Consider the following 25,662-nt stretch of genomic DNA (forward strand, 5'->3'; position numbering starts at 1 on the left):
ACGGAAAAATATTTTAAAATTCTAAAATATTTCAAATCGACAAAAGCTTTGTTGCCACTTTTTTCTGTTCATATAAATCAATGCGCGCACATATAGAGTTTTGATATGTGTTAAAATTTTGATTTGAATTTCTGAATGCGTACGTTCATATGCGCATGTACAGATATACATACATATGACTATATAAGATTAATATGATAAAAAATGTACACAAGTACATATATGTTGTAATAAATTTGATTTCTATTAGTAACAATTATAATACAAAATAATTTTTAGGAATGCATATTATGTAAATACTAAATAAATTTATTAATTAACATAATTTAATTAGGGTCTTATCAGTTTTGCATGCATTCATAAAAATTCGCATAAGGAAATTCATATCAATAAATATAATTGCATATAAACTACAACAAATATAGAAGAAAAGGAAGAGATGCGCTCATCAAACGCTATGGACATAAACATGATTTTGACTGCAATGTCCCAGATGTCAGCGCAAATATCAACGCAGATATCGGAGATGTCAATATATGTATGTCATATATGTAAGTATGTCATATATGTATATTGACAGAGCAGGAAGCGTGTATACTAGTACAGCGGTCCTAGTTGTCATCGAAGTCATATAACGGTTGGCTCAGGAAACATGCTTCGACGGGTCGGATTTAAGAGAGATTGGTGTTAGATGGTGGGACACACAACCCCTTTTAACCATTCATTTAATTGGCAATTATGTTGTCAATAGATAAATGTATTTATTAAAAAATTACCCAAATATTTTCTCGCAGCATTATTCTATTCATTTCACTTAAATTGTTTCACCAAAAACTTATAAATTAAATTTAATTCACGAATTACAAAAGTGTTATGTTTTTGTTTACAATTCTCTTCTCAACTCAAAAGAATTACGTCACAACATGGTGGCATAGTGCAATTTGTTTTTGTAATAACTGTTACAGCCTAAACCAAAGGCAACGAATGTTCTTAAATTAGTTATTGATGCGCATACCTATTTAGATTTGTGTTTTTAATTTCTATGATATAACAAAATGTATCATTATGTAAAGCCTTTTGAATCAAAAAGCAGGATTACCGGTAAAAGCCTAGAGTTCATAATAAAATAAACATTAATTAGACAATTTTTTCAACACAAGTACATACATGTGTGCGTTGCGAGAGCAATATGCTTATTGAGCAAAGGATAATAATAAAACTGTTGGTAAACCGCTCACTTTTGAGATCGCTTAGGTAGTAAGCGTGAAGGAGTTAAACCCAATGCAAATACGAGCATTTACGTTCGAATCCTGGAACTCATGAAACTTAAACTTTATTTAATTTTTTTATTTTATTTATTGGAATCTTAGCATATCTCAATTAAGGTACTTTAATAGAATATTTTACTTACTGAGATAATTAAAACATGTCAGTAAAAATGCTCATAGGTTTATTAAATGTTCCCTTATTTATGCGGATTTACAGATGTATGACAATAACACAAACAATGACTTTTGTCCACCCTTTTTGCTTTTTACGAGAACAGCTAGAACGAACAAGTTGAACTGCCACATAATTATTTCAGATATTTGTTTATTAATCGAATTTATTTTAAAAACATTTATATAAGTATGAATTTATGTGTATTTATATTTTTACTCATATATTATTATATTACGAAAATAAGTCATTAATGCATCAGTATTTTTCAATACAAATTAAGCAATATAATATTAGAATACAGATCCTCAGTTGAAACATCTCTGTGCATCGTAAACCTTATACCATGGTCGATATCGTTTTGCTCGGAGGTTTTAGGTATTTTATTGTTATACTTAAAAAAAGTGGAATATTATAATATTATCAATTATTTAAATAAAACTAAAGTATTTACTTGCCCATAAGCATCTTTTTCTTAATATAACATATCGAGTTACAGAATTGTTCGAATATATTAAATATTTAACCATTTCCATCTTTTGACCCTATTACGGGTTTCAACTCCATTCAGTTGAATGAAAGTTGAAGCAAAATTAGTTTTGACTTATATTATGATGACAAAAATGTTGGGACCAAAACTGATGTGCTGCGCATAAGTAAAAGCCTTCGTGGTCACTCAAATGCATTCGGACTTTCTAACACCAAGTAAGCCAAAGTTTAATTGACAATTAAATGACTTTTAGATAATGTTTATTGCAGATTCATAAGTTATTTTCGTTTAACTGAGGAATCATTTTGTTTTTTACTAAATGAGATGAAGGAACGTTTTCACAAACTCTACATTTTCTTGCTGCAGGTAGTTATCAAGAATGCATTTTAAATGATTTTAACTTTGAGCTGAAGCAAATTACAATACCTATGGTTGTTACAACACCCAAATTTTAATATTATAAATAAAAATAACTGAAGAGGTGCAAAACGCTTCAAACTTTAATTTTACTTATAAATTACATATAATATATGCTTAGGAGTAGTAGATTATGTCAACTTTTGGTGTTCGAAAAACTTACCACTCCCTTATTTTTTTTTAATGTTTCCAAATTGTATCTTGTCTCGGCTCCACGAGCTCAACAAATTTTTCACCTTCCTATGGATTTGTACATAATAACTCATTACAATAGTTTGAAATTTTAAATAAAATAGTTCTTTTTACCAATTTTCTATCAATATTTCTCATAAATAAATTCATTAATGTTTATCTAAAACTGCTCTAGTCAACCCCACTGACAGAGAGTTATCCGTAATACCAAAAAAAGTTGGAGTTTGATAACACTTCAACCAAATTTTTTTTTTGACGGTTTAAGTTAAAACCATGATACCAATTTCAAAACTTCAAATGAAATGCAGTTGGGCTGAAAACCGTAATAGGGGTTTAATTTTCACAGTTTCAATTATAGTTAGATCTCTCATTTTCCACACATTGAGCAGATGACTCCCATTCATGACTATTTTTTAGTTAATACAAATAGCAAACAACAAAGTAAGCCAATTTAAGCGAACAAATCCTAAGGTTAACTTTCAAACTACATCTGATAAAAAATCTTGCCTACCAAAACCTTATGCCTACCAATCAAACTACCAAAGGCAAATGAAACTACCAATTTCGGTCCGATCCGATTGTCCAATTTTCTTTATTTTCACTGTCATGTATTCGAGAACAGTTCTGCAAAATTATGTGCTCTTAGCTTTTTTATTAAAGGAAGGCAACCGAAAAATAAAATAACAGAATAATCGATTCTATAGGAGATATGTGATATATGTAGTTTTCCGATCTGACCGAAGAAATTTTTATAATCCCGAAAAAACCTACATTTAACAAATCGCTGGCTCGAAACCGAATTCAGACCTATATTCTTCTAGGCAAAGTTGTTCAGAATGATCCGTAGAACATTTCCCGCATACGCGATTATTTAGAAAAAAAACGACCCACTCTAATACTCATATCTCTTAAAACCTGAGTTTCATCAATGACAATATCCTATTTTTCGAGAGTCACTTTCGTTTCTGCTGCAAATAAAAGAACTTTTCAATTGACTGAATTTAATTAATAAATAACACATTCACCTCCTGAGGAACGAACTTGTGCGGTAAGTTCAAAACCCATCTTCTCAAGGCGTTCGATAGTATCCCCACACTTGCGGCTGGATTCTAATATAAAAATTAGGAGTGTTAATACTTAATTTGTTTCAGATGTTTAAATATTTTTCTTTTTAACTTATCGGTGTTAAAAACTCCAGTCGCTTAATTTTCCTGTCTGAGCTGTCCGACATATTTTTCTTCACCTTTCTTTCTATAATATAAGTATGTTATATATTTGTAATATTAATGTATTTAATTTCACTCAATAAAATTGCGCTTTCTCCGGTTCTTTCGTCTCAACTGCAATGCTGTCAAAGTTTTCGTTAACCGGCAAACGCAGGTGCGTTTGAGCTTTGCGAAAAAGCGGAAGACAAAATATAACAAGTAAAGAAGGGCTATATTAAAAAAGAAAAAACGTAAACTTCGGTTTCACCGAAGTTGTAATACCCTTCACAAATTCAAAGGTTCCCTATAAAAACTTGATTCCGATCGTTCAGTTTGTAGCAAATATACAATATTTATTCAAGTTTTTATTGAGAAAACTTTCTATTTATTCATGAATATTTATGTAAAAATGTGGGCACAACATATTTGTTTATAAAAAATCGGTATTTCTACTCCTAAGTTATCTTTTATATAATATTAACATGGCAAGATTTGATGTAACTAAATTATCAAAAGCATTTTCTTGTAAGGCAGCGGCATAAAGCATATAATTAGTATGTTATATTAAATGTATTTACTTATGTGTATATGTAGAATGTTCGAGCATGCAAACATACATGCAAGTTACTTCAGTTACAAAATTGTATTGTGATTCTTAACTTCATATTGACAGATCTACTGCTTCTACACTCTAACAATATCAAAAAATTAAACAACTACGTTTTTACAATTATAGCTGAATAATTATGGGTATAAACTTGGGTATTTTAATAAAAAATCTTAAATTAATGGTTGCTGATACGTAACGGTATTTCAACGACTCTAATTCAACAGATGCAACAGTATGTACAATAGCAATACATACGATTAATAAATCCCTGAAGACACTAGGAATCAATAAGTTATGCTTGGTATATACATACATACATGTGTGTGCGCATGTATGATATGAATTCCCTCAGCTAGCATCAATCAGCTTCAATATGGGGTGCTGAAAAAATATTGAAAGTTTTGTATTACAATAAATTTATTGACAAATATGAACATTTATTTAAACTAATGCAACTTACAGGCAAATGTATAGTGGACAACTGATAACAACGTAAATAAGGACTTTGTTCATTTAATTGGTTGAATATATAGTAGATACTTACATATATGTATGTACAAACGCCCGTAAGATATATTGATATTTGTATGCGTATACATATGTATCATATGTATTATCAAGCATGATATGAAAGCAGACATGATAATTGAGACCCAATAAAATTTGTTATTAAAAATTAAAGCCAGCGAGAAGTTACTTACAATTAAAATTAATCATATATGTAAATATGTGAATAAATAAAACAACTAGAGGCAGTGGTGTAGGATGCGGGAGGCAATTCTGTTTTGAAACAAGTAAGGAAGGTCTAGGTTCGGGTGTAACCGAACATCTTATGCTCTCTCAAGGTAAAGTGATATACGGGATTTTCCTATATATTTTAATTAAAAGTAGAAAGTATTGCATCCATTATTTACAATCACAGGCAAGAAGATACCTTAATAACAAGAAAGACATTCTTTCGGACTTTCATTAAGATTTCTTATATATTGGCCGATAGATGCGGTATAAAGTCAAGCGGAAGTTCGAAAATATTTATACATATTAGGTAAATATATGAGAGCTTGTCCCGATTTTACCCAGTTTTAGCACAAGGGCAGGCTGTTAGCACAAAAATATTCTTCTCAGTTTTCAATACTAGAATTCACAGACTGCCCGATATGTTCGGTAAAAAATCAGCCGTATACACTGGTGCCCACATATTTGGTGTCTGGGTCCTTGAAAAGTTATTTTCCGATTTCGACAATTTTTGGGCGTCAGATGGAATACCTTCAGGCCACTATTTGTGCAAAGTTTTACTTTGGTAACTTCATTGATGTTTGATTTGTATATTGTAAAGTAAAAGAATCAGATTGAATTTAAAAGTTTGTTATATGGCAAGTAGGCGTGGGTGTAAACCTATTTCGCACCTTTTCACAGTGAATGATAGACATTATTGGGTAACCAACACACCAAATTAAAAATGATCTAGTAACTCCTGAGATATAGGATTTCACATAAAAGTGGGCGGTGCCACGCCCATTATCTAATTTTTACACCGGCTACCACAAAGGCAGTGATCCGATTACGCCCAATCCTCCTTGTACCAAGGGATATACTTATGTACCAAATTTCAAGATATCTCAATTTCTATTCAAGGTATCGCTTGCACGGCAGACGGACAGACAGCTCGTTCTGATCGTCTGATCATTTATATATTTATAACTCCATATCTATACCGATTAGTTCTAGGTGATACAAACAACCGTTAGATAAACAAAACTATTATAGTTTGTGCAACATGTTGCGAAGGTCTAAAAATAATGCGCGCGGTGCGATTTCTAATTCTTTGTTTCTTATTTTATTGTTCAAAACGCCACTGCCTAGCAATAAAATATATATAAAAATATACATACATATACATATATGTACAAAAGAAATAAGGCAGAACGCTGAAATAAATTGCGATAAAATAATTATTTCAGAATGTTAGTAATTAGCAATTGTTAAATAAAAATTATGAGTTGGAAGCCAAAATATCAACCATAAAAACAATAACTGTTCACTTATTAAGGGTTTGTTAAGATATTTAAACCTATTTAAATCGTCTTTAAAACGTCTATTCTGTTCACTATGATATTTGCACTGGCTATTACATTAGCTATTCGAAGAACTTTTTGAAAATCAGCAAACTTTAAAACTAAGCTAGTATTTTGATGTACATGATGTGATTGGGACAAAAGTCAATGAAATGAAATATTTGTCGCTTTAATCGTTTACAATCGGATCCACATGTTTTGGTAATATCTTGTTTTGTGGAGTTGCAAACTAAGTGGATTTAAATAGAAAAACAGTTCTTTTGATTTTTTTAAGGACCACCCTATTACATAAATATGTAATATACGCAAATACTAATCGATACGTATATGTACCATATACAAGTATGTATGATACACATACCTACTTCAAATGCATTGGAATGTTATTGCGAATTCATTAAATTGGTTTAATTTAAAACAATAAATATTTACGATTACATACATACATGAATGAATATATAAAATTAATAAATCGAATATGAATAACGGCGTTTTTCCGTGATGTATAAGCACTCGACTGTTCCTGAACAAGCTTCGTCAGTTGTCAAGACATTGTCATCCGCAATCGATATTGACATGCAACGCGAATCAAGCAAAGCAGTTTTTGAGCAAATGGGATGACTAGTTATTTCACTACTGGGAGCATCATGAACACAAGCAGTTATAATTCTACGTTTTTCTAAAGCTGCCGAAAGTTTACCGGCTATAAAATATCGAATAATACCTGACTCAGAGGAATTCGTTTTGCGCATCGTCCTATCAGCATATTTTGTAGCCTCAGATCCTCTCAACAACGGCTCATTGAAATTTTGTTCTAAAATAATTGAATAGATGATTCATTATCTTATTAAATATATAAAAGCAATATATGCACATATATGTATACATAATAACCCAAATATAAAATATATTAAATACATACATATGTACTTATATACAGATTCATAAAGCTGTGCAATTATTTTATGCATTTCTAAAATTTTATTAATGTACTTAATTTAGTTAAGCGCAAAATTGCCTAAAGTTGGTTTTTACAAGAATTTAAAACAAAATCACCCAGGCGCGGTTATGTTTAAATATTTTTATAGATCAAATTAGTTTTATTAGTTTAATACCCATTGTTCGGACTTCTTTGGCTAACTATTGCCCATGAAAGAGCAATTAACGACAATAGAACATAAAAAAAATATATACTTTAAATATAGAAAAATAAATATTTTAAAAATTTTACTATTTAACTAGTTACTTACTAAAAACTAGTGATTGTTTGAAAGCTCGTTTTTTAGGGATGTAAACAAAATATTTAAAATTAGTCATTATTTACTTATTATAACCATAATTACACTAAATATATTTTACTTCAAATCAGTTGTTAAGACAGTTAGTATTAGTAAAGAAATAGAATACATTTTAAGCGTGTACATATATATACAAAAATTGATGTCAATGAGAAATTAGGTGTATTCATTTATATAATTTCCACGCAATACACGCTTGCATTTTCAATATCTTCTTAGATGTAATCAAGACTAGTTGAAAGTATTAGTCAACATACGCCAAAAACAGTTGCCTTTGTTATTTGCATATTCTTCAAATTCCATCCGAGTTAAATATGAATTGGCGCACTCTCCCTAAAAGCTTTTTGTGCGGCAAAACACAATTTGACACAGTTGTGTGATAATTTGTACAAGCTTGCGAAACTCCTCCAAACATTGTACATAAGTATGGTATATAGGTATTTTCATAATAGTTAGCTGGAATTTTCACTATGTATTTAAAATTGTAAATGCAACTCGCAAAAAATGTATACTAAAATAATTTTTCACCCTTTTCAATACTACGTTATAAAATATATATTTACCTGCACTTTTCCAATTGGCGTTCTGTATATTTCCACTTTCTACATCTGCTTTCGGTTTGCTTGACACATTCGCTTCAGAATCACTGTCATCGTGAACACATCGTATTAGGAACATAATAGTTGAGCCCAATATGGGCGGTATTCCTGCCAAAAGAAGTGGCAAAGTATATGAACCGGTTTGATCATATATCCACCCTGCAATTGGTGGTCCCATTGTTAAAGGAAACGAACTCAGTCCTAATAAAAAGCCAATGGCTTGGGTTGCACCAGAAGGTCCACATAACTCATACGCTATGGGACCTAGAAGGGAAATAAAGCAGCCATCAAACAAACCCATTATCAGTGTGAAAGCAATGAGTAGTACATATGAGCTGGTTAATGGTAGTAATAACGTTATCACACCAATGCACGTTAACGCTAACTGTTGCAAATATATACGGTTAACTCTCGGCAGATCGGCAATAATTCCGAATATCAATCGGCCAATGCCGGAGGTCACGCCAATACACATCACAGGCAGATTTTTGCTTTTTCCTGGAAAAGTTTTCTGCACAAACTTCATCATATGGACATACGGCACAAAATAGCCGAACAAAGCTATGGGGACACAAAGCGCCCATATCACATATTTCTTGCGTTTCCAGATGTCTACGTTGATAATGGAGCGTATAATCATATTAATGCGTGAACGGCCAGGCTTCTTCTGCGGCGGACAAGGCGGAGGATGTAGCGGTTTATAAACGAAAGAACAAGCAATTATGAAGCACGACACCAAACTCATAACTTGCAACATGGTTTCCAAACCATAACCTCGTAACAGATAGTCCAAGCTTGACGGTAATATTACTGTGAATACACTGGATCCAGCTGTAACAAATCCACTTACTTTTCCTAAATATCGTTTGAAATAATGCCCCAAAATTGCCAATGTTGGAGTGTAGGCCAATGCGGCGCCCAAACCGAACATAACACCGTACGTCAAATACATTGCTTGAATATTTAACGTAAAGAATGATGAGAGGAGTAGACCTGTGGCAGAGAGTAAGCCCCCAATTAATGTTGTCAATCTTAATCCAATTTTGTCTGTCAATACACCTGCAACTGGTGAGAACAAAAAGGTGGTACCAATGGTCAATGAGCCAACCAAAGCTGAAATTGAAACAAAACGAAAATAAATACGAGCTTAAAGCAGAAATCAATTTAAAAAAATTCATATATGCACTTTAAGTATTTATTTAGTTTTTAGTAATGACATTTAAAAATATTTTCAACTTTAAACGGAAACAAAAAAACAAAAACTAGACAATGCACTTTTATATTCAGAAATCATTATTATAAAAAAAAAAACTTAAGGGGAAAACAATTATTATGTTTATGCAGCATTTTTGTTGACATATTTAGAGTTCGTTGCTTAAATTTTTTAAATGATAATTTATTCCATATTCCCTAATTCACACAATCGGTCTAGCAGGTCTCGAGATATGTGATTTTACCAAAAAGTGGGCGGTGCCACGGCCATCGTCCAATTTTGACAATGCCTTCAATAAAGCCTTTCTGTGCCATCCTGGTTGTAAAATTTAATGTCTCTGACGAATTTAGTTATCGATTTATTGCACTTTTAGTGGTTTTTAACAAAACCTTTATATGGGGACCTACTTTCCCACTATCGTAAAAAGATTTGTCCTGTGCAAAATTGGGTGATATAGCTTTATTGGTTTGGAAGATATATACTTACCTACATCAAACTTATTGTGAGGCGGGGCCACGTTCACTTTTTAAAGATTTTCAAACCTCAGGTCGATTAAAGGCGTTTTTTAGGCGTGGAAATGGTCCGATTACGCCCATCTACGAACTCGTCCTTACTTACTTGCCAAAGAAGACGGACAGACAGACAGTTACTTTAAATTCAACTCGTCTCATCAACATGATCACTTATATATCGGGTTTTCTAATAGGGATGATATGATTTCAAAGTGTCGTTTCGGCCATTTTTAATATGCCATGATCTAATTTTTTCTATTGTAATTTTTTTTTCATTGTATTGAGTAATGTTTACAATTTCATCATGGGATGTCTAAAATATCAAAATAATCATTCCCCAATTGCAACCTTTCGTGCGCTTTTGCCATTTTTGGTCGTTATGGTAAATGGTGCGGTAAATAAACAAAACTGTCGATTCTGATGCGAAGAAAATCCACAAATTATTCATGAACAACCAATACATTCACCTAAACTGACAGTTTGGTGTGGTTTTTGATCTAGTGGAATCATCGGTCCCTACTTCTTTCGAAATTAGGCTGGAGACACCATTACTGTATACATCGATGATAACCAACTTTTTATGAACGCAATTGGAAGATTTTGACAACATCTGGTTCCAACAAAACGGGCTACGTGACACAAAGCACGTGCAACAACTGAATTATTGCGAGAAAAGTTTAGATTCGATAATTTCAAAAAAGTGTGACATTGAAAGGCCTCCAAAAACTTATAATTTAATATTTAATAATATATCTAATAGATTGATTGATATTTTAATAATACAAATATTCTGCTATTTTCATTGTAGCTTGATTTACTATATACTATAAAGTAAAATAAAAATAGAAAACAGATAAATACTAAAATTGTGATATGTGGGAGGTTCACACAGTGATCGAAGGAAGTCCGGATAATGTTATGCACTATAAGTAGGAGTGGAGTAGTTCCTGAAATATTGGTTTTCAACTAAAATGTGTACACTAATACTCATGCAGCACCTCTGTGTCCTCTTTACTGCTTTACTTCAGCGAGTTAACGCACTTTTTGTAATGCATAACAGCCGTTATATAGAAGGTGGGCATATAAGTACTAGAAATACTTTCTCTCAGCTAATTTAGTTTAAATAGCAACTGTTAGGTAAACAGTTCAACATTTCTTATTAAAAAGTATTAGACTAACACCCGGAAATAATGTATATATTGTCTTGGTACGAGAGTACAAAATATTTGGCTGCACTCGAACTTAGTTTTTCCCTACTTTTTCTTTATAAGGTTATAATAAGAGCTATTACAATAATATGAAAACAAATATAATTATGACAAAGAAAATTTGTTTCGTCAGTACTTTTGTATACAAGCATTTTTTGGTTTGGCGACATTGTCAGCACACGCTTTGTCACAATTTCCAAATAGAAATTTTAAATTTACTATCAGGATAAGATGCATTACCAAGTGTTATTTCGGATAAAAACCGCAATAATTTTCTAACTGGCTTGATTGGCGATCTTGACACCAGTCAAGCGTGATAGCCAATAAATATTCTGCTGATGCTGGTACAGTGTTGTTTATATCATAATATTGCACCCTGTTTTTTGGTACCCTTAATATAAGGTCATACATTCATACATATGTATGTATATAATATATTCACATAGTACATTCTACGCGTTGGCACATTGTTTATAAGTTTCAACTATATTACTATGTGTGCAAGTAGCTATCTGCAATTGCCGTCATTTATTCAGTTTCGCTGCAACCAAGTACTATATATAACCGCTATTGTAGTTGTGCTTGTAATTCGATTAGCGTCGTCGGTGCGCCTTTTGTGTTTAATTTTCCTTTGATAAACCGCTTGTCAGAGGCTTGGAACAAGAATAGTGTACTGCACACTTTGCAAATATTCATGAATCGTTGTTTTAATAGATTTATATAAAGATAAAGATAACCCGAGTACAACCAAAGGTTTAAAGTTTAAATTATTTACATAATATTCAATTATTTTATTAGTTTATTTTAAACTATTTACATAATATTTAAATTTTGAGAGTGTCTACTAATTTTCGTTTAAACTAATTATTATGTTATTATTTATTGTTTAACCAAGCTTCTCTTCTAATAAATTAGTCTAGATGTTAATCATCTGATGGAATTCCTATAGGATTAAAAATATACGCGGAGGTTTAAGCAATAAAAGGATATAAAATTGAGAAAATTACACTTAAGTATTCCACTGCACAACTAAGCCTAAGCAAGCTCATTGGAAAGGGCACACTCATACCCGACATGGCTGCAGCGATCGTCAGTAATACCGTTAGCTATTTAATCACATCACTTTCATCTATACATCACCTTCGTATACATCCATAAGAACGAGATTAGGTGTATTGTAATAACGCTACATACATAGTCTGTATATATAACACATAGTATAATAGGGGCTAGTACATTTAAACTACTCTATACCGGGAAAATGTATACAATGATTTGAATTTGTAAACTCATACGGTTAATTGTTTGATAAGGGTTATTAGTTTAGTCCACTGACATAGTTATTGCTGTCATTTTTATATTTACAAATAAATTATTTTAATCTCACTCTACATTTACACATCCCTATTTTGTTATTATCACAGTTGCTTGATTTTCTATTAATTTTATTCTAAATCTTTTTAATGCAATCAATAGAAATGTAATTAATTAAAGCGAGTAAGTAAGCCGACCGTGACCGAACTTTACAGATATGCTTACATACATACATATGTATGTATGTACATATGTGCATATAACCTTTACTGTAGTTAATATGTTTAGTTAAAACTTGTATGTATCAAATCGCGAATATTTTAGCGAATAAAGATGAATAATGTGAGCTTTGTTCATAGCGTAATTTCTTCAATTAATCGGTCGCATCACAAGCTGAATGAGTCGAAAAATTATGTTGATGAAAGAGTAAAGTGACACGTATCGCAAATGTTTATCATTTATAGAAATATGTGGAAGATAGGGCCGATACACGAAATTAACATTCTTTCATTATAAACAAAAATTGAAGAAATAACGTCACATTAACAATAAATTATGTCCGATTAGAGTAAATATAATATATAATAAGTACAAAGGGCAGGGATATCGATTTTTGATTGTGGTGGGATGGCGCGGTCGGGCCAAAGACTTTTCAACCCATGTAATATAGTTTGCGATTGGAGCAGCTCCAACTAATTTTATTTATTCTATATCAAGTGTCTAGTGTTTAGTGTTTTATTAGTAATTAAACGTTGCCTTTATTTGTGATGTGTACATATGTATTTACCATATATGTATTTACAAATTATATAATATTAATAGTGGAATGTTATAACTATTATTTATAATACAATATAATAAGAATTGTTGGATATATTTTGAAAGTAATACGCAACAGTGATTTTGTTATTTACTACTACTCTAAAGAAAGAAACTGGACCTTTTAATATTTTAAGTCGAAATTTATTTTGTAAGCTGTTTGCTGAGAATTATTCTGACTGTTCATTTTTCAACCACATAATTTCGAACAATAAAGTCTCTTGTGTGTTGTGCCAGGAAAGTTCCTATATGGTAAACAGGCTAACGTTTGTTTAGTTACAACAAACAAAATTTTGATAACTAAATCAATATCGCTATAAATACAAATGAACATGGCTGCTTTGAAAATCCGACCCAAGGGTTGTAATTGCATATACAGTTCATCAAAGATTATTAAACGATTATAAACTTTTTTGGAAGATTAACCAATCACATTTCATAAGTTATTATCTTAAAATCGTTTTGAAGCCACGCCCATATTCGGTATTTTCCTGTACTACTCAAAGGCTATAGCTCTCCCAAGAATACCGTTAAATCATAAAAGTTTATAATGTACACCATTGATTTATTACTTAGTAATTACCCTATACCCTGAACAGACTATATTAAGTTTGCCACGATGTTTGTAAGACCGTATTTGATCAGCATATCGAGCTGAGTCGATTGAGCCATGACGGTCTGTCTCTCCCTCCGTCCGTCCGTTCGTATGTCTGTATATACGTAAATTAGTCCTTCAGTTTTTGAAATATCGTTCTGAAATTTTGCACATTTTTTGTCTACCCAATAAGCTGCTAATTTGTTGGAACGGCCGATATCGGATAGAATATATTGTAGCTTCCATAAAAACTGTACGATTAGAATCAAGTTCTTCTATAGAAAACTTTTATATTTGACGAGAAATCTTCCCGAAATTCGGCAAAAATTATTGTCCTGGGCAGCACTACAACATTTGAAGAAATTTTTAAGATCTGACCACTATGTCAAATAGCTGCAATACAAACTGAACGAACAAAATAAAGTTGTTGTATGAAAACTTCTTTATATGTGAAGGATATTCTAGCTTTGGTGCAACCGAAGTTCACGGTTTTTTCTTGTTTTTGATAAAACTTTTCGAATACATATGTATACATACCCATTAATAAACCTTTCCGTTCACATAAAGGTTGTTTCTGTTATTATTACACAAAAAATGATCATAATAACTAATTATCAATTCGAAGTACTCTGTTCGAAGCTTATAACTAAATTTTTAGGTTATATTTCTTATATATAAGATGGGGTGAAATTGTCTTCATACTTAAAATTTGCTTATCTAATAAAGAAATGGTAAGAAATTTACAATTTATCAAGTCCAGTCTTTACATAAATGTAACCCAACAGTATTTAGTTATGAGATCGCCATTTTTTAAGTTACTCTTCATTCGCTTAGTTTTAAAAAACGCTGAGAGTGAGAGGAATACATTTTACATAAGAACACACTTTTTACATTTTTGTGTTAGTTGTGATGTGAATCAACAGATGCCATTTAACAGACGTGGCAACCACATGTTTTTCGATACAAAATTCTAATATAATTTACTATTTTTAAATACATGTTCACTTGTATATAACGCACGTAAATTTTCGTACTTATGTATGCATGTACGAATATAAATGAGCAACATCAACAATGCGTTCAGTCCTAGGTGTGGAATTTCAGTGCAACTATGGGACTTGTCCCTGAAAACAAGGATTATATTACAATTATACACATTAGTAGCCCACAAAGGTGAGCATTGCGAATATTCTACAAGTGCTTGTAGACTTGCACAAGGTGAGCCAATGTAAGAGTTTCAGCATATATGTATAACTACCAAGTAACATATAAGTCTAACTTAAGCTCAAATAAATACGTGCAAGAGCGGATTACGTCGCACGTTGGGTTTTGAAGACGTCAAGATCTCATATAGGCAGATCGCGGATTAAAATGCAGACAGTAGGCAGCTCAAAAGACTTCCATGAAATATTAGGAACCAAAAAGTTGTCGGTGATATGAGTGTCGTGTTTACTCTTGCGAGACAACAAGCATAACCGTCGTCGAAACATGGACGTGGTAGTTCACACCAGAGTTATGCTGGAAACAGTCACCGACATTCCGCCCTTTCAAATATATTTAAGTTTATTTTTTAATTACTACAAAATATCTAGACGGATAACCCTGTGTTGCAAGAGATTGCTCTCTCACTCTCAGCTCACTCGTTTTTGAAAATATCCAATTTTCGCGGATATCCTACTGTACGGTCTGTAGAAGCGGTGCTGAGTGTTCATTTAGAATTGCGCTCTCATCAGATAAGTCGTATCAGCTGATTCAGTCTACGGTTTTGCGTCGGTGACTGTTTCCAGCATTACATGAAAAATTGAAATTGTGGACTTCAAGTTGACGAAAACGTGATTATTTTGAGTCGATAATTTTCCAAAAATTTCGTTTTTCTAGTTGAAACTATAATTTTATTTTATTTATTTTAATTATTATTAACATTTAATTATTAAATTAAAAGAACCCTTGAGCGTATTTTTATATAATTCTGAAACACATATTTTGTTATACTACAGTGTATGCAATTGGAAATGTACCTTCGATGTTTCAGGCGATATGTACATAAACACACAGAGAAAATCACTAAGTCACATTAAATACACTACACTATGTGTACATAAAAGTGTTTGTATAAATAGATAATGAATATAAATAGTTCTACTAACTATTGAAATATTTAAGCATCCATACATACATATACATACATATATAGATACGTCTGTATTCGCCTTTAACACTTAATAAAAATAATGCGAGCTAAGAAAATGGCTGATAATTTTACACACTCAGAACTGATGCTTTTCGTTGACCCACTTATCAGCCAACGAATGCCACCAAAAATCGTCATTATCATTGCCATTGTCATTGCCAGCACCAGTGTCATTGTTCTTAGTTCTTAAAGATTGTGCAATAGATAAATCTGTCGTAATATCTGCATGTTAAATAACCTCAGGAGATATATACCCGTTTAATTTCGTGTGCATGACTATATACAAGACTTTAGGGTGGTCGCTACTTTTAAAATAAATTTATCAAAGCATATTCTAAATCAGACGGTTTTCTAAGTTTAAACAGCAGACGGTAAAGTGATTAGGATTACTAAATTATATCCAAATCTTATAGATGTTGCGTTTTTTTACAAAATTAGGATATCCGCGAAAATTAGATTTTTCCCGTAGAAACGAGTGAGCTGAGAGAGCAATCTCTTGAAACGCAAGGTTACCAGTCTCGATATCTTGTATTAGTTCAAAAATAAACTTGAATATATTTGAAATATTTTTAAAATAACTCAAAATCTCACTCGAATACATTTATTTATAAATAGGTAAAATATTTTAAATAGTTGGATTTTAGTTTTGAGCTTTAACATTATGAAAATATAACTAAAAAACTAAATGTGTGAGAAATCGTGTATACAAATAGAACAATGGCAACATTGGTGAAATGAAAACAAAAGAGAACAACTGATTTCTGCGTTGCAACTACGGGCATAACTTTTGACAAATTTGATTTGATACGGGCGGTAAGTACGGAAGGGAGGAATGTCGGTGACTGTTGTTAATCATACTCCCTGCAGATCTTTGATATTAACCTTTTCTGGTTCAAAACTACAAAGATATTCAAAATTATAGATTCCTATGCTTTATCGACTTTCATTAAAGTCGCTGCAAAGATGTTCTAAAAAAAATAATCCTTCCTTCTTTAAACCTATTGGAAACATTTCGCCACCATTAAATGAATGAATTCGGTCTAGAACTTGCTCTAAACTTCATATCCCTAATATAATGATTTTCTATTCTACGGTCGACGTTTCTCTGACCTACGCCTTTGGTTGACTTTATATTCCATATATGTATCTCATTTAAGTTAATTAGGCTGATTTTAATATAAACACTTCGGACACAAAGTTACCTATAATATACAAAAGTAAATATGGTATCCAATTTTATTGTAATTCATTCGGTTTTTTCGAATAATACATGTTTGATTCTTACGTAATTTTTTTTAATATAAAGTTTTGCTTTAATCTCTGAAAATTATATAGAACAATATAAAATGTTCGGTTACACTTAACCCTTCTTTACTTGTTTAATATAAAATTATGCAACACCTAAAAGTATTTCTCCAACTTTTATCCTTGCAAATTGCGAGAGTATAAAATATTCTCCCTCCCTTGCTATACTCTAGAAAAATATTTTAATGTTTTTGTTTTCAACTAAAAGTTGTTTGAAATATCATAAACTAAACTAACATATAGACTATACACTTTATGTTTATACAGTATGGTAAAAGAATCGACTTTAAAAGAACAAAAAGGTGACTCATGCTGTCGCGTTCAAATTTTTTTTCAACCCCTATTACGGGTTTCAGTTGAATTGAAGATGCAGCAATTCAACTTCAGATCAACCAAAATCTTTTTTGGTATAACGAACTTCAATTATTTCCAGTCCAAGTTTCATGGGTGTTGCCAACTTAAAAAATGAAGATTTGACAGATAATCTGCTGTCAGATGAAAATTTTTAAACGAAAAATCAAAGAAATTCATTGAAAAATTATTTAAAAATGTTGGAACCAAAAGTGGTGTCCTGCGCTTAAAAAAATGCTTTCGTTATCACTCAAATTCATTGGAAGTTCCTAAGTTTTATTGACAAATAAATGGCTTTTAAATAAGGTTTGTGGTAGATTCATAAGTTATTTTTGTTCGAATGAGGAATCATTTTTTTAATAAATGAGATAAAGAAACATTACCACAAACTTTTCGTTTCCTTGCTGCAGGTTGATAACTACCGCATGCATTTTAAATGTGTTTAACTTTGGACTGAAGCAATCTACGATATGGTTGTTAAAAACCCTTTTATAAATATTATGAAGTTCATATTTGGGCGCAGTGGACAAAACACATATGACTGAAGAGGAGCAAAACGCTTCAAAAATGTTATTTGACTCAAAAAATATCGTCTCTCGAAGTAGTAGATTGTATTGATTCTTAATGTTCGAAACATTTCCCATGGTCCCTTAATTTTATTTTTTCTATGTTAAATTGTAGCTTGCCTCATCCAGTTTCGGGATTTTAGGAATAAGAATTGTGAAGACCAGCTCAACGAATGTTTACCTCTCTATGTATTTGTACAAAATAACTGATTAAAACAGTTTAAAATTCTAAATAAAATAGTTTTTTTTTTTACCCAATTTCGTTTTCTATTAATACTTTACCTAAATAAACCAACTACAACTGCTTGGTAGCAGTTGAAATTTTTTAATACTTTAGTCAACCCCACTGGGAAATTAAGTACCAAAATTTTGAAAACATATTCCGTTTTGTTTAAATTAGCGAAATTATAATGGCAGACACATAAAAAGTCTCCCTGCTATTTAAAGAAGAGAGGTCGATTGTGTTGATAACAACTTAACTCCCATACTTAATTAATACTATATTATTGAATATCTCATCGTCATCTGCTTCGTTTTTACGTGCCTTTGAACCATGAATATGACTAGAGACGCTGTGCTCAAAAATTCCAAATGTTGGTATGTATGTATATATGAATATGCAAATATTCATGGTCAATAATGTCTACGAAAGCATTTCTCATGAAAAGAACATTAATTTTTTTAGCAGAGCATTGAGCAGTATATCAATGACAGTTCTCGGCATTTGGTACCTAATTGAATGTGGACTGAATATGTAAAGTTTTCTTTTATATGCGTGTGATTAAATGGAATGACAAACACTTCCGCTACTCACATGTGTAGCAGTTTTCAATGTCGTTTAACTTGCAATACTTGCGACTTCAAGTACTCGAACTGTGCGCCGTTGTATGTGTGCGCTTGACCATTCTTTGGCTATATAAGCAATTAATGCAATTTGAGGAAATTATCGTAGTTGGTAATTGGTATGTTCTCATTTAATTGCTGAAAAAGTAAACCCGTCAGTTCGAAGAACGCTTCAATGAAGTGCGTGATGTTGTACGCAGAGTGCAGACGCACCTGGTACACTAATTCAAAGGTTTAACTAGAGAATCGATATTTTGCGATTAACAAAATTTACTCTTGAACATAAAAATTTACTCACTTAGTGATTGCTAGTAATAAAAATAATAAATTTAGACAGATCTAGTACATATGTATATATGTTTATCGGTTTGAGCTATGTACGTCGAAATCTACGATATTTGGAGTATAACTTGATATACAATATGTTACTCTGTTTCTCTGTTACGAACTTCTGTACAAAAAAGTTTGATTCATAATGAATTAATTTATAGAAGATTATCATTTCATTTTTCAGTATGTTTCTCCTTATAACGAATTCACTTATAGTAATTAATATACACAAAGTTTCTTTTTCTACGCATAAACTCGAAATTTCTTGCGTTTTTCATCTCCTTTTTAACGCGTTTTGTTTCGATTTTTATTTCTTACCAAAAAAAGCAATAATGTATTTAGGAATTTCAAAATAAAAATACTTGCGCTACTCAAAATACTATATCTCATGAAGGATTTCATTTTTGTATGTATGTTAAATTCCTAATGAAAGGATACGAACTATTCAGCTTTTGTGGTAAAATATTTCGATTACAATTTTTATCAATTTAGACTTGATGGTTGGTAGCTAAGAAATGTTATCATTTTCCAACATCCATCTACTTAGAATATAAAGACTATCAAGTATTTCCTACAAGTATAATTATACCCAATAATATTATTACAATTACATTTTAAGCCAAAATTATGTAGATTTTAAGATAAACATATGAGCTGATAAGATTTAAAGCAATCGCACTGCAAATGCAAAATTTCTGAGCTAAATGTGAAGTTTCAGAGCGAGGTACTCATTTGTAAGGTTTCACTGTTTGGTAATCGGCAGCTACCTAGAGCGTTATTAACTGCTGACCTAGTTACGACTTCATTGACATTATGTCAAACTTACCGTCATCTTAAGTTGTTACAAATGTGGACACACATAAGTACATAGATTTTGCATTTCATTTAGAATACCAATACTGCAAATATTATTTGTTGAAGCCAATGTCATTGACTGATTGTCAAATTTAAAATAAAATTAAACAAAAAATGTGGTCGTATTCAACTTCAGAGTAACTTTAAAAAATTTACCGAGTATGGCTTTAATATTACCACTATTACTATTACAAAAGAGAGTGATAACTAATTAATTGATCGAAAATATAGAAAGAGCACATACACATTTACAGAAGAATAGTATGTACAAATGTGTTTCCCTTTGTTCATTTTTAGATTATAATATATTTAATTCTGCTATTTTGCTTAATTATTGAATGAAAGATTCTAAGCAATGCTTCAATTTTAAATGGGGTGCAAATTAATATCAATTACTTATTATTAGTGTCTACAATAAGAATTTAAAAACATACCAGCCTTGCTCGAAGCTTCATTGTCGCCCGCCTGGGTAAGTCGATCCGTCAACAAAGCATATAAGATCCCATACGTATTTATTATTCCAAATATGACACCATTGCATATAAAAGCACTAATCATAACTAGCCACGCTCGCATACCGCCATCCGGGGGTTCATTTCCGTGAATGTCTCGACAACAGGGTGCCTCAATGTGTTCCGCGGGCAGCGCTGGTTTTGTAGCTACTCTAGATATATGTACGTCATTATCAATAGAGATTCCATTAGAAGTGATAACTACAAGTCCTTTGGAAACGTTTGATTCGCTAAGAGGTTGACTCTCGCCCATAATTTGTAAATCGATTGTCCAGTCTCTATGATGATAAAAGAAGAATTAATATCTAAATCCTATGCGTATATAAATTATTATGAAAGTATGAGTGTAAGAATATTATGAAAAAATCTGCGATTCGTATATGATTTCAATAAATATGTTAAACGGCAATAATAATGAAATCCTAAACCTTGAATTTACCAAAACCTAATTATTTACTACTTTACGATGGTGGTCAGCCGGTATAATATAGGAAAACTTTAGGTAACAGCTTTGTAACATCTTATTTTAATATAAACAACATATGGTGAGTATGTTAATATTTAAAAAATATAACCTCTATCAAAAATAAAATGGAATAATGTTTGGCCTAACACCAAGACATAAATAACATATTGTTATAACAATAGATATTATATTTTATACTGACCACCTATGTTTTCAAGTGAAATATAAAAGATAATATACTAATAATATAATTGACTTCATTATCGCATTGCCTGATACATATCTTCTTGTTCTTCATTATGTACAGAAGTATTAAAAAAGGAGAACCACCACTTTTAGGCACGGCACAGAATGTATAACAGCGGACGGTAATCAATACCTCATGTATCAATGAATTTAAGATAATGTTTTTATACCCTGAAAAAGGTATATTAAGTTTGCCACGAAGTTAGTAACACCCAAAAGGAAACGTCAAAGTACCATATATATATATGTATATAGTTAATCATGTCTGTCTGTATATATGTATGCAAACTACCCTTTCAGTTTTTGAGATATCGAGCAAAAATTTTGCACACGTCCTTTTGACACCAAGTCGCTGCTCATTTGTCCCATCCGCCGATTCCGATCCACTATAGCATATAGCTCCCATATAAACGAAACGATAGGAATCAAGCCTTGCATGGAAAGCTTTAACATTTGACGAGATATGTTCAAGAAATTCGGCATGGATTATAATCTAAGACAATTATGCAATCTCCAAAAAATTGTTGAGATCGGACCAATATAACATAAAGCTGTCATGCAAACTGACTGATCAAAATCAAGATAAAGACATTTTTATACTTCTTTATGCTATAAAAAATTAAATTGTCAAGGGTATTAAGGATTCGGTGCAGCCGAGGTAATGTTTTTTCTTCTTTTCATATTTCTTTTTATTTTTTCAATGATTTCTTTTGACATTTCGACAGTTTTCTCCAAAAAAAATTTTAAAAAATTGAAAATAACTCCGTATTTTCTGAAGAGCAGCCTTAACCTCATTTTAGCTATTAACTTAGCGCTTTCGTAACCTCGTCTCCACACAGGTATTTAATGCGATTGAGGTCTGGACTCTGGGGAGAATGTGATAGCACTTTTTTCCCATTGACCAATAAGCATTCCTTAACCACCAAAGCAGAATGCTTCAGGCCGTTATCCTGAATAAAGCAGTAGCCGCCATTCAAATATATTTTAGTTTTAGTTCATTCTTAATATAATTTGTTCGATGAAAACAACAATTTCTTCGTTATCACGGTGAATATAAATACTCTTTGAAATATAGTAAAGGTTTCGCAATTTTTTTTTCGAAAATTGTGCCTTATTTCGTGGTGTATACGCTCTAAAATCGGATGAAAGCAAGAAGTTCTGAACAGTTTGAGGATGGAGTTTTGCAATGGATATTTTAGGGTGTCCCTTGATACTCCGAGCAACTTAACGTTTTTGTGTGCGTTCCACTACCATCAATTCTTCCAACTCCACCAGTGTTTTTGAATTTAGCTATATTGTGCTGAACAATAGTATGTGTTTTTTTGAAAATATTGTCTATTATGCGAGCACTTTTGTTCTTTTACCAATATTTGACTACCAAAGCCTGTAAATCATAAGATGTTTTTTTAATCACAATTTTTTCTTCCATAACTTCACCCAAAGAAACGAAAACGTTTATCAAACAATACATTTTGACCATACGAAAATAATATCAGATTACAATAACGGCACCTACTTGATAACATCATTTAAAGTATTGCCAACGTAAGTGTACTATCTTTTTTGGGTTGCTCAAAAATGAGATATTTTCATTTTTTGCAATCGTTAACAACATAATCGGTTTACTGCTAATTTTTCATAAAATTGCGAAAAATACATAAGATTCTCATATAGTTACTCTTGGAGTCCCTCAAAGTCAAAACATCTCTCTGCACAATTGTTTTTTTTTTTTGATAAGCATCTAATATAATTTAGATGCTTAAGTATGTAGGTTAATAAGGTTAAATTCGGTTAGTGTCCGGTTTTATTTCATCTCAATTCTTTCTCAACTATTAAAGTATAACTAAATTATATTTGTAACTTTTATATTATCTATTAATTTTTGATCAAATTCTTTACGTTTTTTACTTTACCGTAACGAATTTAGCTACAGGATACAGCAACGTACATACATATGTTAATTATACAAAACTAATGCTTATGCGGTGCGATAACAACTGACTTTACAAATTTTTAAGGAGGAAACTGAAAGTAATATCTATATATGGTATGATTTTAGACATTATTTACCGGCAATATGAATAATATCACGCAAATAATAAATTGGCACGTGTTGTTGTCCAATAAGAACTAATGCCAAATAATCAATTGATTTTCCAGCTAATATATTTATGTATAATAAGAAACTATGTTCTATAATGCACAGTTGGTTTGCAATCTAGAATGCATATTCTTCGTTGCACTTATGTGTATCTCACACTACGGTAGTTTTAATTTATTCGACAAAAAATTGTTTAACTCACACACGAATTATTACAGCAAGCGACAACTCAACACCGCTGCAGTCAAATAAAGAATGCTAAATTAAAGCAATTTGTAAAATTACAACGTGCATTTTGAGTTTTGAGAGAGGCAAAAATACTCAATCTGAATTTCTACACTTGGCAGGAATTCATACACTTGTATCAACATCCGCTTTTAAATATACTGATACTTAACCGCATCGTCTTGGCAACGATGTCGTCAATGATAAGTAAACATAAACAAAAGATGACATGCGTTTACCAGGGAGCACAAACAAAAGCTTTCGCAAATTAAAAATTCGATGAGCTTTTTGGTGAGAACCCATGTTTTTCTTGAAGGTCTGCACTCTACATACATATTCACACATTTAAATAAATACCTGCCAACGAGTAAAATTTCAATTATTTACAAAATGCTCAGCAACACATTTACAGCACCTCAATCACAGTGTTGCCATGTTGAACGGAACTTTAGCTGATATGGGGCGAAATATTTTTGTAGATATTATGTAGAAGGAAATGATTGCGGAATATTATTAATATCAAAATATATACGATCTCAATATTTTTCATTATGTGATCAAATTTTATTGATCCTATAAATTTTATCCGTAGCATACTTGAGTTATAAGTATAAGTTACGCTAATTTTCTCTTAAATGTGATCAGTTTTTTATTTAATAAAAAGCAAGTGCCCTTTCGAAATGTTTTGACATAGTTTTGTTGTCCTAAGTTATTTAGTTACTAAATTATCACACCTTATGTGTTTTTTAAATAAAACGGATTTTCTGCAATTATCAATCAAATTTTTTACGTTGGAATTAATACCGGAAGTAGTAACTTAATAAACTTAATCTCTTCGATTATACGAATAATTAGGCATTATACGCTATTAAATTTAAAAAACCGTATATGCATATATAGTGGCATTGACCAATTGGGGCCTCAAATTCAATTGAACTTCAATGCAAGAAAAATTATTTACATCTATATCTGAAAAATTTAGCGCCAACAACGCAATAATTTATTGGCGGATGTAAATACCTTAAAGGTCGAATCCGTTTGGCAGTTTCTACTTTTGTGCGCATTTTTAATTGAGCTTGCGTGGTCGCTTCAGTTTCTAATTCTCAGAATTAGCAAGATTTAAGTAATACGAATATATTATATTATTACTCAAAAAATTGAATCATGTATAATGATGATTGAATTATTATAGTGACAATATACAAGTATTAGCTTATATACTATATACATCTATAGTTATTTTATTATAAATTAGTTTTCGATAATTTTTTTTTATTAAAAAAGTAATCAGCTGTGTCACAGGGTGACAAATAAGGCAACAAAGGAGCTATTTGAAAAGTTATCTAGCTATGGTCCTTTTTCACCAAATTCGGCAAAAGTTTGTACATCTCCACTTCATGCATTACACGTTTCAAATCTAGATCTTCTTGGTGACATTTTCGTAGTTCCGTCGGATCCCAGTCTACTGTTGATGTTATTGTCTTTAATCGGACGTCTAAATGTCTTCTTAGGTCTCAGCTTTTGAGCAATGTCTGCATTATAAATTACAGGGATGGGAGGACGTTGCATCCGCATTTCAATGACAACTACCTATGCGATGCTCAATGGAGAAGTTGTAACTTTGGAGTCTCACAATCCACCATGCCAGTTTGATGCACTTCACCCACTTCAACATGACCGTCAA

General features: G+C 31.6%; 1 protein-coding gene across 8 annotated transcripts; it reads right to left on the bottom strand.

Moving 5' to 3' along the window:
* Nucleotides 1–3,101: 3,101 nt before the first annotated feature.
* On the bottom strand, nucleotides 3,102–24,145 carry kar (monocarboxylate transporter 10-like protein kar). 8 transcript variants are annotated; one of them, XM_070106222.1, is made up of 7 exons: nucleotides 23,723–24,139; nucleotides 20,863–21,218; nucleotides 8,291–9,439; nucleotides 7,154–7,243; nucleotides 3,716–4,735; nucleotides 3,565–3,648; nucleotides 3,102–3,504 (listed from the first exon to the last, which is right to left on the bottom strand). In XM_070106222.1, exons 2-5 carry the CDS (start codon nucleotides 21,191–21,193, stop codon nucleotides 4,713–4,715), a joined length of 1,593 nt encoding a protein of 530 aa, XP_069962323.1. In that variant the 5' UTR covers nucleotides 21,194–21,218; nucleotides 23,723–24,139; the 3' UTR covers nucleotides 3,102–3,504; nucleotides 3,565–3,648; nucleotides 3,716–4,712. The 8 variants fall into 8 exon arrangements, with proteins under 8 accessions (XP_069962323.1, XP_069962324.1, XP_069962318.1 ...); XM_070106223.1 differs by having other exon boundaries at nucleotides 3,102–3,507; XM_070106217.1 differs by having other exon boundaries at nucleotides 3,565–4,735.
* Between the last annotated feature and the right edge of the window lie 1,517 nt (nucleotides 24,146–25,662).

Source organism: Bactrocera oleae, chromosome 2 (assembly GCF_042242935.1).
Source record: "Bactrocera oleae isolate idBacOlea1 chromosome 2, idBacOlea1, whole genome shotgun sequence".
In the NCBI taxonomy this organism is placed as follows: Eukaryota; Metazoa; Arthropoda; class Insecta; order Diptera; family Tephritidae; genus Bactrocera; species Bactrocera oleae.